The sequence below is a fragment of the Eptesicus fuscus genome, chromosome 10 (assembly GCF_027574615.1).
Source record: "Eptesicus fuscus isolate TK198812 chromosome 10, DD_ASM_mEF_20220401, whole genome shotgun sequence".
NCBI lineage: Eukaryota > Metazoa > Chordata > Mammalia > Chiroptera > Vespertilionidae > Eptesicus > Eptesicus fuscus.
Window position 1 is genome coordinate 16793083 of NC_072482.1, and position 17254 is coordinate 16810336.

Below are 17254 nucleotides of genomic sequence, written 5' to 3' on the forward strand. Positions count from 1 at the left end.
ACGAGCTGCTACCGATGCTAACCATGTCGAGTCACACTTGACATCCGAGTGCAAAATTAAAGTATTACATAAGTCTCCTTTTTCCCTCATTGACCTCTTCCCAGCCGCCCCCACCCCCCAGACATGCTCTCATCCCCCTACTGTCTGTGTCCATTGGTTATGCTCATATGCATGCATACAAGTCCTTTGGTTGTTCTCTTACTCCCTCATCCCCCGCCTTCCCTCATGTGTTGGACAGTCTGTTCGATGCTTCTATGACACTTGTTCTATTTTTGTTCATCAGTTTATGTTGTTCATTATATTCCACAAATTAGTGAGATCATGTGATATTTATCTTTCTCAGACTGGCTTATTTCGCTTAGCATAATGCTCTCCAGTTCCATCCATGCTGTTGCAAATGGTAAGAATTCCTTCTTTTTTTACAGCAGTATAGTATTCCATTGTGTAGATGTACCACAGTTTTCTAATCCACTCATCTGCTGATGGGCACTTAGGCTGTTTCCAAATCTTAGCTATTGTAAATTGTGCTGCTATGAATATAGGGGTGCATATATCCTTTCTGATTGGTGTTTCTGTTTTCTTGGGATATATTCCTAGAAGTGGGATTACTGGGTCAAATGGAAGTTTCATTTTTAATTTTTTGAGGAAACGCCATACTGTTTTCCACAATGGCTGCACCAGTCTGCATTCCCACCAGCAGTGCAAGAGGGTTCCTTTTCCTCCGCATCCTCTCCAGCTCTTGTTGTCGTAACTGTTTCTTATTTGAGATTATAGATTCTTCTATCTACCTGATTGTCATGTCTGTTTTGCACCTCTTCACAATGTTGGTTATGATGTTCTTTTGTTGTTTTGATGGTTCAATTGGATTTACTTTTTGTGTTGATAATTTCATAGATACATAGAATGTGAGAGCTAAAGTAACTGCCTTCTCATGATGTGCCCAAAGTAGAACAGCTTCAGCTTTGTCATTTTTGCCCCCAGCATAGTAATCCATGGTGTAAATGTACCACAGCTTTTTTATCCACTCATCCGCTGATGGACACGTGGGCTGTTTCTGGTCTTAACTCTTGCACATTGCGCTGCTATGAACATAGAGGTGCATGTATTCTGTCTGATTGGTGTTTCGGGTTTCTTAGGATATATTTCTAGAAGTAGGACCACTGGGTCAAATGCCTGTCACATTTTTAAATTTTTGAGGAAACTCCATACTGTTTTCCATAGTGGCTGCATCATTCTGCATTCCCACCAGCAATGTACTAGGGTTCCCTTTTCTCCACATCCTCACTACCACTTGTTTTTCATGATTTCTCTGAATTCTTCCATTACAACTCTTCCAAGTCTTAGCCTCCTCTTGATTTCTTTGAGTAGCAAGAAGCAGTCCTTTAATTAACCATACCTGGTCACCTACCCATAGCTGCTTTAATGATTCACTGTTAAAGATGGGAGTGATTCTGAGTTCCCAGTTATTAAGAGTTTGAAAGAAGTTGAGAAACACAAACCTGGATGGTTATAAATTATCATTATTTGTCTGAATAAATGAACTTTATTTGAAAAGCTAATGCAAAAAATTTTTAAAAATATATGTTTTTAACCTTTTGCACTCGGATGTCGAGTGTGACTCAACACGGTTAGCATTAGAATAAAGGAATCGAGAAAAAAAGCAAGCGAGTGCAAAGGGTTAATGATTTTTAGAGAGAGGAAGTGAGAGGGAGAGATAAAATCATTGATGAGAGAGAAACATCATTGATCAGCTGCCTCCTGCATGCCCGCTACCAGGGATTGAGCCCACATGTGCCCTACTAGAATTAACCAGTGACCTCTTGGTTCATAGGTCAATGCTCCACCTCTGAGCCACACCAGCTGGGCTAAAAATAAAACTATTTTTATCTTTTCCTATACGAGTTTGATTTCTATCTGTCAAGATAAAGTACATTGTAGACTTGTGTATTTTATCTCTTTAAATAGGTACTCTTAAATTAGTGCATTTTAAGTATTCCTAGGATTTGATCAGTATGTAGTCTGAAAATCACTGGCTTGGAGGACTTGCATGTGATACATTTTTTGTGCCAATAGTATCTTTTATTATCTGTACTAGAGGCCCGGTGCATGAAAATTCATGCACTGGAGGGAACTCCCTCAGCCTGGCCTGCCCCCTTTCACAGTCTGGAAGCCCTCAGGGGCGGGAGGCGACCCGGCAATCAGGGGAAGGCGATGCTCCCATCACACCTCTGCTGCTGCCACTGCTGGCAGTGCAAGCCAATGGCTGGTCTTGGTTACCTGAGCCTTGGGCGGCCCTGGGCAGCTGTGCAACTGCCATCTGAGGCTTGCCTGTGCCTCAGGTGTTGGCTGGGCAGCCGCCATCCGAGGCTTGCCTGCACTTCAGGCAGGCCCTGGGCAGCTGGGGTCTGAGGGGACTGGGGAACTCCTGAGGCAGGCACTCAGAGCAGCTGGACCCGCCTGGGGGTGGGCCCGGCCATGCCACGCGCCTGCCGCCCCAGCGGGGCTGAGGTGACTGGGCGCTGCCATCTTGTGGCTGTGGGTGCCGCCATCTCTGAGGGGATGGCAGTCAATTAGCATATTCCTTCCTTATTGGCTGTGGGTGCCACCATCTTTGTGAGGGCATGATGGTCAATTTGCATATTCCCTCTTTATTGGATAGGATTTTTAGTCTCAAAAGTGGCATTTGGCATTTTACTTTTGTGTAATCAGTGGGATCAATTGTATAAATGATTTCATTGCTGTGATCCTTATATATTATTTGTAGTTGGTTTGAATTTATTTGGGGCTGAATAGATTGTAACTTGGGGGCAAGGTGGAAAGCCAACAAGAACTGATTGTGGTTAGTTGTTTAGAATGCTTACATGTTCTGTTTTTGTTCACGTATATAAATACTCTAACAACGAACATAGTATGTAAATAAAGGTGCTATTGCTTATTTTAATGATCTTTCTTAACCTAATTTTTTTAATATTACTTTTTTTAGAGATCAAGAAGCGGCAATGTAAGGTTCTCTTTGAGTACATTCCACAAAATGATGATGAACTGGAGTTGAAAGTGGGAGATATTATTGATATTAATGACGAGGTAAGGAAAACATGTTAGAGATAAAGCAGCAATAGGAATTGATGCTCTGGGTATCATAAAAATGCTTTGTAAGGATATTAAATTTTTTCAATTTTTTGCAAGTTTATTGGTTTTCTTTTTTAATAAATTTTTAAGATACAGACTTCAAAATGAATCTTTAATGACTTAATATCTCATTGTCTTATACGTAGAAATAAAATTTCACCCATCCTTGCTATATCTAATGTTTGTGTACTGTATTTGTTAACTTTAGGAAGTCAAAACCTTGTTAAACTAAAAATTAATGTAACATGAGTGGTTAAGAATATAAATAAACCTTGCCTTTGATTCTGAATTGACTTTAGGTACAAAGCAGTAAAATAGAAGGAATTTTCCCTTTTACATAGCAAAGGAATACTAAAGTAGAATCTTTAAAAAGCTTTGCATTGTTTGAATTATCACATTGAAATATTGCCCAAAAACATGTTTCCCTCATTTTAATGATTTGGAATGATATTTAAAAATATTTTAGCCCTAGCCAGTTTGGCTCAGTGGATAGAGCGTTGGCCCTTGGACTTAAGAGTCCCAGGTTGGATTCCGGTCAAGGGCACGTACCTCGGTTGCAGGCTCTATCCCTGGCCCTGGTCAGGGGCATGTGCGGGAGGCAACCAGTTGATGTGTCTAACATCGATGTTTCTCTCTCTGTCTCTTCCCCCTTCCTTCCACAAAAATTCAGTGGAAAGATATCCTCAGGGGAGGTTTAATGACAACAACAAAAATAATAATTTCACATCTTTGCTTTTACCATTAAAGGAATATTCAAGTTTTACTTGGCAGTTGAAATTCTCATTTTCAGAGTATATGTTTTCATATCATATAGTGCCATAGGGATTGATATTGTGTCCTAACATGTAATGTAGTTTATCACTTAGGTTTATGTTAAGTTCAATGTGTTTATACAAAGGGCAATTCTGTTTTATTTCTACTAGTTGGCAATGATAATATTTATTGAACCTATATTATGCCTGAAAAAATGTTTCATATGTATTATTTCCTTTAAAATTTTAAACAACCTAGAGATAGGCATTTTTATCCCAGTTTTACATATGAAGAGATTGAGTCATAGAAGGTAAGTGATTGGCTGTTCCATTTACTGTTGTGGTAAAGTCAGGTTCATGTGTGTGTGGGTCTGGAATTCAGATAGGGCACAGTAAGGATGACTTGTGTCTGTTCTTTGATGTCTTGGGGCCTCCTGGAAAGATTCAAGGTTGAGTGCTTATGGAATCATGAGAAGGCCTCTTCACTCACATGTCTGGTGCTTAGAAGACTTGAAGGTTAGGACTGCCTATGGAGAGTCTTTATGTAGCTTCTCCATCAGGCTTGGCTTTTTTACTGTAGTCGGGGGAGGTCTCACGATAGTTGGACTTAATACAAAGCAGTTCACAGCTCTTAAAGTGTAAGCATTTCAGCAAACATAACCTTTTATAATCTAACTTTCACCACATTCTGTTGGTTACAAGCAAGATTGAAGGGGGTGGGGACAAAGGCCACCACTTCTTGGTGGGAGGACTGTATCAAGTTTATTTTATAGGTGAGCATCTGGGGTAGATCTTGTTTCAGACATCTTTGCCCAAGTTCATATGCCTGGCATGCAGAGAAGCTGGAATCTGAATCCACACAGTTTATTTTTGAATCAGTGTTCTTTACCACCATACTACCTACCTCTTAAGAATTCCTTAATTAATAGGAACTATTAATAGGGTTATTTACCTAACTACCCAGTTGCTGCCAATTTGGGATTCCAGGTGTAGATAATAGTTTTTTTGATGTTTTCCTCTTTGTTGTGTCTGTTCAGTTTGGTCTACCTTCACAATTGAGTCCCCCTGAAAATGCTCAGGTTTTAAATTTTAGTTTATTTCTGAGAATTGTCTTCTCCTTATGTGCCTCTTAGTACCTAGTAGTTATAATGCACCAAGCCAACTTTCCCTTCTTTTGGGTGTATGGATGCCTTCGAGCAGGGATCCCAAGTTAATCTTTCAGCACTCACTCCTGCAATCAGGTAAAGAGATCGGCTACTCAAAATTATTCATCAACAGAATCAGGTGCCTTTATTGTTGGTATTTTTTCCTAGTCTTTTTTAAAAAATCTAAGTATAGTAAAGAAAAGGGTTCACTTTAACCAAACAGCTTGTTTCAAAATCTAATAAGGGATTGATTTTACTAGTGATATTCCCTTTAATGTGTTCCTATACATAATATTAAAAATTAACCTGAAAAATATAAATTATTCTAAAGAGTTTGGTTTCTGAAGATATTTTTGGTTGTGGTGGAGGGAGTGATTAGTAGAGCCTGAAATCTTGACTTTTTAAAAGTAAATGATTCTTTTTCATACTTGGGTTAAGACTTGCTATTCAAGTAAAAGGCTGAGGAATTTCATGTGTTAATTAGGAGGGCATATTCTAATATTCATCAAACTTTTTCCAAATCAAAAATTTACAAATACTTAAATATTATGTCATAATTATAAACCAAGGCTCAGTAGTCTTTAAAAGAGTAACATTCCAGAAGAAAACTATTTTCTTGCTATTAATACATTATTCTTGGTTATCTGATACTTTCATGAAAATTATTTCTTTATAGATTACAATTACAAGTTCTCATAGCAAATGTTTCAAAGTGCTGTTGATATGGTTAATCCAATCCATTTAGATTTAATCTACTTAAATATATTTTCCCATTGTATTTTTTTATAGGTTTAAAGGAATTATTTTGCCTTACTAACTTTGTGCTCATTCACTTCTGTAGCTTAAATTTTCCCATAGGGGAAGATTTTCATTTAGGAGAAAATTTTTAAAAATTTTTGAGTTGTGAACTCTTTCAGGTAGAAGAAGGCTGGTGGAGTGGAACCCTGAACAATAAGTTGGGACTGTTTCCCTCAAATTTTGTGAAAGAATTAGAGATAACAGATGATGGTGAAACTCATGAAGCCCAGGAGGATTCAGGTAAACTCTAAAAATGTTTAATAGATTTAAATAAACTTATATATCATCTAGTGTTTATACTAGAGGCCCAGTGCACAAAATTCGTGCATGGGGGGAGGAGGGGAGGGAGTATCCCTCAGCCCAACCTGCACCCTATCCAATCTGGGACCCCTCGAGGGATGTCCGACTACCCTCTCACAATCCAGGACTGCTGGCTCCCAACCGCTTGCCTGCCTGATTGCCCCTAACCACTTCTGCCTACCAGCCTGATCACCCCCTAACCACTCCCCTGCCAGCCTGTTTGATGCCTAACTGCTCCTCTGCTGGCCCAATTGCCCCTAACTGTCCTCCCCTGCAGGCCTGATTGCCCCCAACTGCCCTCCCCTGCTGGCCCGGTTACCCCTACCTGCCCTCCCCTGCTGGCCTGGTCACCCCCAACTGCCCTCCCCTGCAGGCCTGGTCACCCCCAACTGCCCTCCCCTGCTGGCCTGGTCACCCCCAACTGCCCTCCCCTGCTGGCCTGGTTGCCCCCAACTGCCTTCCCCTGTAGGCATGATTCCCCCCAACTGCCCTCTCCTGCAGGCCTGGTTGCCCCCAACTCCCCGCCCCTGCAGGCCTGGTCCCCGCCAACTGTCCCCTCCTGCAGGCCTGGTCCCCCCCCAACTGCCCTCCCCTGTAGGCATGGTTCCCCCCATCTGCCCTCCCCTGCAGGCCTGGTCCCCCCCAACTGCCCTCCCCTGTAGGCCTGGTTGCCCCCAACTCCCCTCCCCTGCAGGCCTGGTCCCCCCCAGCTGCCCTCCTCTGCCAGCCCGGTCACCCCTAACTGCCCTCCCCTGCAGGCCTGGTCCCCCCCAACTGCCTTCCCCTGCAGGCCTGGGTCCCCCCCAGCTGTCCTCCCCTGCAGGCCCGGTCCCCCCAGCTGTCCTCCCCTGCAGGCCCATTCCCCCCCAACTGCCCTCCCCTATAGGCCTGGTCACCCCAACTGCCCTCCTCTGCCAGCCCGCTCACCCCTAACTGCCCTCCCCTGCAGGCCTGGTCCCTTCCAACTCTCCTCTCCTGCTGGTCTGATCGCCCACAACTGCCCTCCCCTGCTGGCCATCTTGTGTGTTGGAGTGATGGTCAATTTGCATATTACCTCTTTATTATATGGGATTTTTAGAAACTCTTTTCTTACTTTTGAACTGTGAGCTTTGGTTTATCTACTTTAAGAAAAACCCCCACTAACAACAACTTATGACAGGGTCTCAAAATGAGCGAAGTAGGCAAAATAACTTAATGTTTTTTTTCCTCTGATGTCTGCTTTAGCCTGAAGTAAACCAGTAGTACCGTACTCTGATTGTGAAGTGATAATACTTATGTTATTGTATTTCTTCCTACTTAAGATATGCTTACGTACAGTTTTTTTTAAATACATATTTTTATTGATTTTAGAGAGGAAGGGAGAGGGAGAGAAAGAAACATCAATGAAAAGAATCATTGATTGCCTGCCTCCTGCATGCCCCTCATTTGGGAATCTAGCCTGTAACCCAAGTATGTGGCCTGATGGATGAATCAAACCATGACCTCCTGGTTCATTGGTGGATGCTCAACCACTGAGCCACACTGGCCAGGATTTACATACAGTTTTGATCTGATTTTGCAAATATCCTATCCACAATTTTAGAAATTCCTCAAGTCAAAGATGCTGAAGTCAGTCTTCAGTGTGGATACTGATTCCATTGAAAGGCAGAAAATCTTTGAGATAGGAATAAATAGAGGAGTCATAACAAATAGACTTAGTATTTTATGTTACACTTATTTGAGAATGTTCGGTACCAGTTCTGAAGTCAAAACTTATGTTTTAAGGATGTATAGTTACCATTAAAGAACAAACAAGTACTGAAAACATCTGGCTTAAATTTAATGGTACATTTACTCCTTAGCAGACTGTCCCCTAATTTACTTCTGTTCCATATTGGTATTTCTTATGTTTTATAGTTATTGGGTTCTCTGATATTTGTTCTTAACATTAGAATTTGGTATTAAAACTTATCATGAAATGATTTTTATAATGCTATATAAATTGAGCCCTTAAAATATGTACAAAATTTAAAGTTCATGTGGGACCACTAGCAAAAGAAATCAAATTTAAATTTGGATGTAAATAATTGTAAATATTTTGGGCATTTTTCTCACATTGTTTAGCCTTATTTGAATTTTGGTAACCTTGCAGTTATATCTGTTAAAAATACACTTCCTTGCTTGTTTAACCTGTTTACAATAACAAGCATTCTAAATGTGGAGCTTTGTGATTATGGGGTGGTAAGTCAGCAGTTTAAGTGCACTATAATTCCTTTTTTTTAAACTTTTAAGTTTTAGGCAGAGGGCATTTGTTTGAATATTGCTTTAAATGCCAGGAAGTGAGTGTGCTATAAAGATTTTAGAACTTTAGTGATAAAAGTATATAATCTTTTAAGTTTTAATTTAAGAGTTTGATCTTATTCATTAAAGAATTGACCTTCACTCTTCTTGTGTCCTAACAAAGTGTAATAGCCTCCGTTGATAATCAATATTTTGACAGTCTTTTTAGGTAGTAGTGTGTATTTCTAATAGCTGTTATAAGAATTATAGTTGACTATATATTATGAAATGTTATTTTTTACTTATAGTATTATAATGCCATATCCACCACAATTTGATTATTTTACATAGTTTCTCCTTACCCTCTTTTCATTTAGTAGAGCTCTTCTGTTCTTTTAATCAATAAACTGAAATAAATGGGGTAATGTTCTTGGTTTCACCAGTTAAACTCTGGCTGTCATGTTAAGGAGATAATTCTGATTCTAAACAAAAGCTAGACAATATTTCCTGATCCTTCAGGGTAATTTATTTTTATACCCTCAGTTTTTATTGAAGGACCATAGAATAAAAGTTATAAGAGCCACTATTACATTTTTATAGGAATGTGGTAAATTCATATTTTGTTCTGTTCTGTTCTGATTGGTTTCTATATAAAATCTCAAGATAAAAATCTTTTTTAGTATTTTCATGAAAATTAAATTCTCAAGGGAAGTGTTATACTTCCATTTTTATAATGAATATATGTAACCTTTTTTGTTTAGAGTGCCCTTTTGCCACTTACAGATTCCACTTATTTGCTAACACTTGCTTTCAATTTCCCCCTTATTCTATAAAGCCCGTGACTATATCTGCTGGAATTTTTCTCCCTTGTATATATAATCTTTTCCCCATCCTAAACCTATCAAAATCTCCATTTATGTCTAATAAGTATCTTAAACTTAAGATGGTCAAAACTGGTCATCTGTTCTTTTCTTGGCACCCAAATCTGCTCTATACAGTCTTTTTTATCCAAGTTAATGACAACTCCATCTCTTTTTTACTTAGACCAGTGGTCGGCAAACCGTGGCTCGCGAGCCACATGCGGCTCTTTGGCCCCTTGAGTGTGGCTTTTTCACAAAATACCACGGCCTGAGCAAGTCTATTTTGAAGAAGTGGCATTAGAAGAAGTTTAAGTTTAAAAAATTTGGCTCTCAAAAGAAATTTCAATCGTTGTACTGTTGATATTTGGCTCTGTTGACTAATGAGTTTGCTAACCACTGACTTAGACCAAAGACTTGGATTCACCTTTTACTCTTCTTTTTAATCTCATACTCTACTTTTCACCTACTAAATAAATGTGCAGAATCTGTTTTCATTTACTATCTCCACTGCTGCTACCCTGGTGTAAGTTTTATTTTGCTGTATATTTGTAGCGGCCTGTTATTGCCATTTCCCTTCTGAACGTTCAAGTGTTCACCTCTAGTAGTTACGCGTTTTAGGAAGTCAGGAACATTTTGGTCTCACAGCCTTTATACTTGCTGTATATCTTTGAGAATGTTCTTTGAGATCTCCTTATGGCTTTTGGTCTGATTTCAGTAGTCTGCTCAGAAGTCACCTTTTCAGTTAGGCCTTTCCTGATAGCTCTGGATAAAACAGCAAAAAGCTCCCATCCTCCACTCTAATTTCCTTTTCTTCTTTGATAATATTTGTTATTGCTCCTTATTAATTTTCTTATTGTTTGTCTACCCCTGTGTTAAATATACATTATGTTTTGTTCATTGCTGCATACCCAGTTTCTAGAACATTGGCACATTGATAGCTCAATGAATGAATGGTCTTTTGTGGTTTACAGAGAACTTTTCAAACACTTTGTCATGTTAAAGTCTCATAACTTTGGAGGAGATTAGTTCACTCCTATTTTAAAGGTGAAGATATTGTAACTCTGAGATCATTTATCCATGGAGTGGTAAAAATCACAATTGGAATTCTGTTCTGATCTTTTTAATTCACTATGCTATTTTAACATGTGAGGGTATGGATATTAGATGATTCTCACTCTTTTATCGCTTTTGTTTGCCAGTTGTCTTTTAATTAAAAAAAAAAATCATGCCTGTAGAATTGTCTTCTTATGTACTTTTATTCCTATGCAAGTTATGGGCAGTGATATCAGTGGCATTTCCTATGGAGTCAATGTATTCTTAAATCTAAATTTAAAAGTCAAAGCAAGTGAAGGAAAATTCCTAATATAAATACTACTATTTAATTAATTCAAAATTCATATATTTGTTTATTCAATATATTGAGTGCTTATTGGTGAGCATATTATGCAAGGTTCTGAGGATACAGTAGTGAGCAACATAGGCAAGATTCTTCTCCATATTTGAAGCTTTTGGTCCTTTGGGAAAGAAGACTTAAACGAGTGATTATAATTCCACATGAGAACTGTTTGTGACAGGAAACTTTAGGGTGCTATAGATGTATGTTAGAGAAACCAAATTTAGCAGGATATGAGGGAATGTGCCTTAGAGGAAGTTACAGATTGAGATCCCAAAATAGGTGGGAGATCCCTAGGCAAGTTTGTGTCAGAGGATAAAGAAAGAGCATAGTATTTTCAAGATCCTGAAAGAGATTCAATTCAGAGGGATTGTAGAGTGTATAGTTGTATGTGGTGAGTGTTGAAGCTGGAGAAATTATTGGGTCAGGTTAAGAAAGCATTGCAAAAATGCTAAATCCAGGCACCAAGAATGAAATGATTAGATTGTTTTTAGATAGATCGGTTTGGTTGCATTCTTGAAAGTGGTTTAGAGAAGAGTAAAGACTAGATAAAGGAGATTAGCTGAGAATGTTTTGATAATTAAGGTAGAAATAGTATCAGCTTAAACTAGAGGAGTGATCATAGGAATGAAGAAACATGGGTAGAATAGGAGCTAAATAGGTGATATAAAGAACTGCACCGTGTGATGATGGGAAATGTGAATGATTGAGAAGGAAGAGCCAGTGGCTACCTGGTTTGGGGCTCAAGAAGCTTTGTTATTGAATCATTATACTAAAATGTTTAAAATGGTTTTGGGCTCATCTAGAATTACATTCAAATGTTGGCTTTGTTACCGTGGTCTTGGGAAAGTTCTTAACATCTCTTTGCCTAGTTTACTTATTTTCAAAATGAGGAGTAATAGTGCTAATGTTAAGCCTATGGGTAGTTATACAAATTAGATATAATTCATGTATAGTGCTTAGAAAGTGCCTGGTACAGATTAAGCCAGGAGTAAATGGTACTACCATTTTAATTATTACTCATTTATTTCTTACTGTTAAATATCAATGAGCTGATCATCACAGATTTTTAGGGAAATGATTTTTTAATTTTCTTTGATGATTGACTTTAGAACTTAATTTCTTAGATTATAAGGCCCTTTGAGAATCTGTTATGAGCTGTGCTTTTACCCAGAAAAATGAACTGAAAAAATACCCACACAGTTTTCCTTGGGATTGGTCATGGACTCATTGAGGCCTCTGAATAAGAACCTTTGCTACTGAGGAAGCATGTAGAAACAACTTTCTTACCCATATAACATTAGGCTTTCTTTAATATTTTTACCATTATAATGTAAAATTTCATGGACTTACATTACTTTATCCATGAGTTAAAAGGACAGATCTTGAACTGTTGACTTTTTAAGATAAAAATTTTCTAATATTACCAGTTTTTGTATTTGGAAACTTACCCTAACTTTGATTAGATTAATACACTTTTAAAAATGATTAACTTTATCTCTTTTAATGCTTCAGTCTTACATTTCATATCTTTGCCCAAAGCTGTAAATTTAAAAAATATATATATTTGTTGATTTCAGGGAGGAAGGGAGAGGGAGAGAGAGATAGGAACATTAATGGTGAGAGAGAATCATTGACTGGCTGCCTCCTGCACACCCCACCCTGGGGATTGAGCCCATAACTCCTACATGTGTCCTGCCTGGCAATCGAACCCTGACTTCCTGGTTCATGGGTTAATGCTCAACCACTGAGCCACACTGGCTGGACACAGAGCTGTAAATTTGACATGCTCTTGTTAAGGATTTTGTATATTATGATTTCTTGGATTTCTTAATTAGCATTTCACTAATTGAAAATACCTAAATTGTTATTGTTTCACACAACATCCAGAAAAATATCAGGATAAAGTACATCTTACTCTTTTGAATATGTTAGTACTCAGTAATTTAATTTATTATTTTTATTTGACATTTTTTATTAGGAGGCATAGAATGTAAACACTATGGAAGGGGAGTATCAAGATTTTCATGTCATGCTTCAAAAACGAATTATTCTTTCAGAAACTGTTTGGACTGGGCCCACCTTGTCTTTCCCGTCTCAGGGGAATGGGAATGAAACTTCGCCTGGATCAGTGACACAGCCAAAGAAAATTCGAGGGATTGGGTTTGGAGATATTTTTAAAGAAGGCTCTGTGAAACTTAGGACAAGAGCATCCAGTAGTGAAACAGAAGAGAAAAAATCAGAAAAGGTAATATCGATAAACTTTACTTAGATTAATATTATCATTTCTCTCATTAAGCATTTTTTTTTTAAATTTCTTTATTGATTAAGGTGTCACATATTTGTCCTCATCCCCCCATTCCCATCCCACCCCTCTCCCCAAGCATGCCCCAATCCCCTGTTGAACTTAACCGTTGGATAGGCTTATATGCATGCATACAGGTCCTTTGGTTGAACTCTCCCCCTCCCCCCACCCTCCCCCTACCCTCCCCTATCCTCCCTCTGAGGCCCGATAGTCCGATCGATGCCTCCTTGCTTCTGGTTCTGTTCTTGTTCCTCAGTCTATGTTGTTCATCATTTCCCCTAGATGAGCGAGATCATATGTCACTAGATATATACTAATAAGAACTGAATGTGAGACGAGCAATAATAGTTATGCTGACAGGCAAATGAATCAATCTGTAGCGAGCTTCCCCCTGGACCAACAGTTCTTTTGAGACCCAATTTCAATGTCCAGTAGTTCCTTATGTGTACATGTCAGCACTGACCCCTCAGCTCTGGATGGTGGACAAATGGTGGTAATGGAGGTCCGACTCCCTCTGGTTTGGTCTCGGCCGAACCCAGGGGCACGGCGTCACCCGGACTAAGGGGCACGTGGCCTCACCCATACCCAAGGGGCGCGTGGTCTCACCCGGGCCTGGGACCCAGCTTCACCCGGATGGATCCAGGGGCGCACGGCCTCACCCGGACCCAGGATCTGGCTTCACCCGTACCCAGGGACGCTTGGCCTCTCCCAGACCCAGGGGCACGTGGCCTCACCCGGGCTTAGTTGCACAAGGCCTCACCTGGTTCTAGGGACACATGGTCTCTCCCGGACCCAGGGACGCTTGGCCTCTCCCAGACCCAGGGCCACTTGGGCTCACCCGGGCCTAGGTGCACGAGGCCTCAGCCGGATCCTGGGACACATTGTCGCACCCGGACCCAGGGACGCTTGGCCTCTCCCAGACCCAGGGCCACTTGGGCTCACCCGGGCCTAGGTGCACGAGGCCTCATCCGGATCCAGGGACAAATGGTCTCACCCGGATCCAGGGACGCATGGCCTCTCCCAGACCCAGGGCCACTTGGGCTCACCCGGGCCTAGGTGCACGAGGCCCCACCTGGATCCAGGGACACATGGTCTCACCCGGACCCAGGGACGCTTGGCCTCTCCCAGACCCAGGGCCACTTGGGCTCACCCGGGCCTAGGTGCGCGAGGCCTCACCCGGATCCTGGGACACATGGTCTCACCCGGACCCAGGGACGCTTGGCCTCTCCCAGACCCAGGGCCACTTGGGCTCACCCGGGCCTAGGTGCACGAGGCCTCACCTGGATCCAGGGACACATGGTCTCACCCGGATCCAGGGACGCTTGGCCTCTCCCAGACCCAGGGGCACGAGGCCTCCCCCGGATCCAGGGACACATGGACTCACCCGGACCCAGGGACGCTTGGCCTCTCCCAGACCCAGGGCCACTTGGGCTCACCCGGGCCTAGGTGCACGAGGCCTCACTCAGATCCGGGGACACATGGTCTCACCCGGACCCAGGGACGCTTGGCCTCTCCCAGACCCAGGGGCACGTGGCCTCACCCGGGCCTAGGTGCACGAGGCCTCATCCGGCTCCAGGGACACATGGTCGCACCCGGACCCAGGGACGCTTGGCCTCTCAGACCCCGGGGCACGTGACCTCACCCATGCCTAGGTGCACGAGGTCTCACCCGGATCCAGGGACACACGGTCTCACCCGGACCCAGGGACGCCTGGCCTCCCCCAGACCCAGGGGCACGTGGCCTCACCCGGGCCTAGGCGCACGAGGCCTCACCCGGATCCAGGGACACACGGTCTCACCCGGACCCAGTGACGCCTGGCCTCCCCCAGACCCAGGGGCACGTGGCCTCACCTGGGCCTAGGCGCACGAGGCCTCACCCGGATCCAGGGACTCACGGTCTCACCCGGACCCAGGGACGCCTGGCCTCCCCCAGACCCAGGGGCACGCGGCCCCACCCGGGCCTAGGTGCACGAGGCCCCACCCGGATCCAGGGACACATGGTCTCGCCCGGACCTAGGGGTGCGTGGCCTCTCTCAGACCCAGGGGCACGTGGCCTCACCTGGACCTAGGTGCATGAAGCCACCCGTACCCAGGGGCGCGTTACCTCTCTCAGACCCCTGGTCGCGTGGTCTCACCCGGATCCAGGGGCTCACGGCCTCACCTGTACTCGGGACCCAGCCTTACCCGGATCCAGGGGCCCACGGCCTCACCCGGACCCAGGGTTCAGATTCGCCCGGACCCAGGGGCACATGGCCTCACCCGAACCCGGAATCCAGCTTCACCTGGACCCAGGGGCGCGTGGCCTCACCCAAACCCAGGGGCGTGAGGCCTCACCTAGACCCAGAGGCGTGTGACCACATCTGAGCCCAGAGGCTCACAGGCTCGCCTGGACTCGGGTCTCAGCGGGGTTTCGTCTTCTTGATCCCAATTCCTGTTGGTCAATTCCCTCTCAGCAATTCCTTCGGTCATTTTCTCAGAGCTCCAGGGCGGCTGCCGCAGAACTCGTTGGGCGGCGGGCTCGGCAAGGCTCTGGTGTGCCCGGTGCCCGGCGGTGGGCTGGTCCGGTGTCGCTGCGTCGGCCCTTGGGTCTGCAACGGTGGCCAGTCGCTGAGCGTGCGCACCTGGCCACTTCGGGGCATTGAGATTCTTGAAGGACTCGGAGGTCAGCAAGCACGGAGTCTCCCTCCCCATGTCTCCCAGGGGCTCGTCTGTCCGTGCTCAGCATCGAGTGGAGCCATCCCCTCAGCCGGAGACCGCCGGGGGAACTGCGCCGAGCACGTTCCAGGCCACCATTGTGTCGCCTGAGCCATAGTTCTTAAAGTGTGGACTTTGGGTCACCGGCATCAGCATCATCCTGCGTACCCCTCTCTTTTATTCTAGTTGTAGAGCATCTGCTCAGCCAGCCCCCCGGTCTTTCTGGCTGGTGTCTGCTCTGCTCTCCCGTCGTAGTCTCAATATTGTGGTAGGCAACGATCAGGCTGCCGCCCTATGTCTCCATCTTGGTCCTCCTTTGTACAGTTAAGTCTTGATTGTTGTTGGTGTCACTGGGAGGAATTGTCCTCTAGGCCAATTGGCCGTGAGGACCCTCTTTGTCTATATAGGAAGAGTTGCTGTGCAGGAGACATGTTTGTGGGCCGGGTCTTGATGCAGCAATGCCTTGGTGCTCACTGAGTCTGCCTCTAGAATGCCTCCCTTATGCAAGTGATTGAAATCTGGTGTCATCTCCCACCAACCACTAGATGCCCTCGTTTCTGGGTCTCCAATGTAGTGTGGGTCAGCCACTACCTGAGGCACTCAGCAGGAAAAAGCTTCTGCTCAGCTTGGCTGGGGCGGAGCTACAGGGTGGAGCCTACAACCTTGGCTTCCTGTCAGCCCCGCCCTATGAGGCTCCTGTGTCTGTGTCCCTCTGTATTCCTTGCAAACACCTCTGAGAGAAACGCGCCCTGGAGTTTCGCCCACTGCCAAACAGTCCAGTCCCTCCCCTAATGAATCTGGACTCCCAGATTCTCGCCTGGAACTGGGTTTCAGTGTAGTTGGAACTGGGTCTCAGCGCAGTCTGGCGTCCCTGTCTCCTTCCCAGCAGGGCCACCCAGTGGCGCAGGCAAAAGTCCGTCCTCTGCGCACCTTCCAGTGCGCGCGTCTGGAGCCGCCGCTTCTCTGTGCCTCCGCCACCACAGCCCAAATTCATTCCCCCAGCGTGCGCCTGGCTTCCCAGGGTTTCGCCTGGCTTCCCAGGGTTTCGCCCGGAACTGGGGTTCAGTGCAGTCGGAACTGGGGTTCAGCACGGTCCTGAGCTTATGTCTCCTTCCCGCTAGGGCAGTTCAGTGGCGCAGGCAACAGTCCGTCCTTTGCGCCCCTTCCCGTGCGCGCCTCTGGAGCTCTGCCTTCCCCCGCTCCTCTGTGCCTGTGCCCCACAGCCCAGATTCATTCCCCCAGCCTGCGCCTGGCTTCCCAGGGTTTCGCCCGGAACTGGCGCTCAGTGCAGTCGGAGCCGGCGCTTAGCACACTCCGGAGCCTTTATCTCCTTCCTGCCAGTGAACGCCGGCCAGGCCATCAGCCGCCCCTTCCTCTCCGGCTCCATCCTCCCCGCAGGCGCGCGTGCTCCTGTCTCCGCCAGTTTCTCCATACCTCAGGCTTTTACGGCTCCCCCGATTGTCCCCGTGGCCTTCTCCTTCCCCCCAGCTGTGGGCATTTCAGTCCGCCAGCTCTCCTGTGGTTCTGGACGATGTCCGTTCTGACCTCTAGTTGTGCCTTTGAAATTGTTGTGCCCGGCTGCAGGTTAGGTGTTTCACCTATGCCGCCATCTTGGTTTCT

The 17254-nt window shown here is 44.5% G+C and overlaps 1 protein-coding gene across 1 annotated transcript in view; it reads left to right on the forward strand.

Moving 5' to 3' along the window:
- The window catches only part of CD2AP (CD2 associated protein), a 102566-nt gene that overhangs the window by 37618 nt on the left and 47694 nt on the right, over window positions 1–17254 (forward strand). The window contains exons 4-6 of the mRNA XM_054722611.1: window positions 2984–3084; window positions 5944–6064; window positions 12697–12884. Of these exons, the coding sequence (XP_054578586.1) occupies window positions 2984–3084; window positions 5944–6064; window positions 12697–12884 (410 nt within the window). The remainder of the gene's footprint in view (window positions 1–2983; window positions 3085–5943; window positions 6065–12696; window positions 12885–17254) is intronic.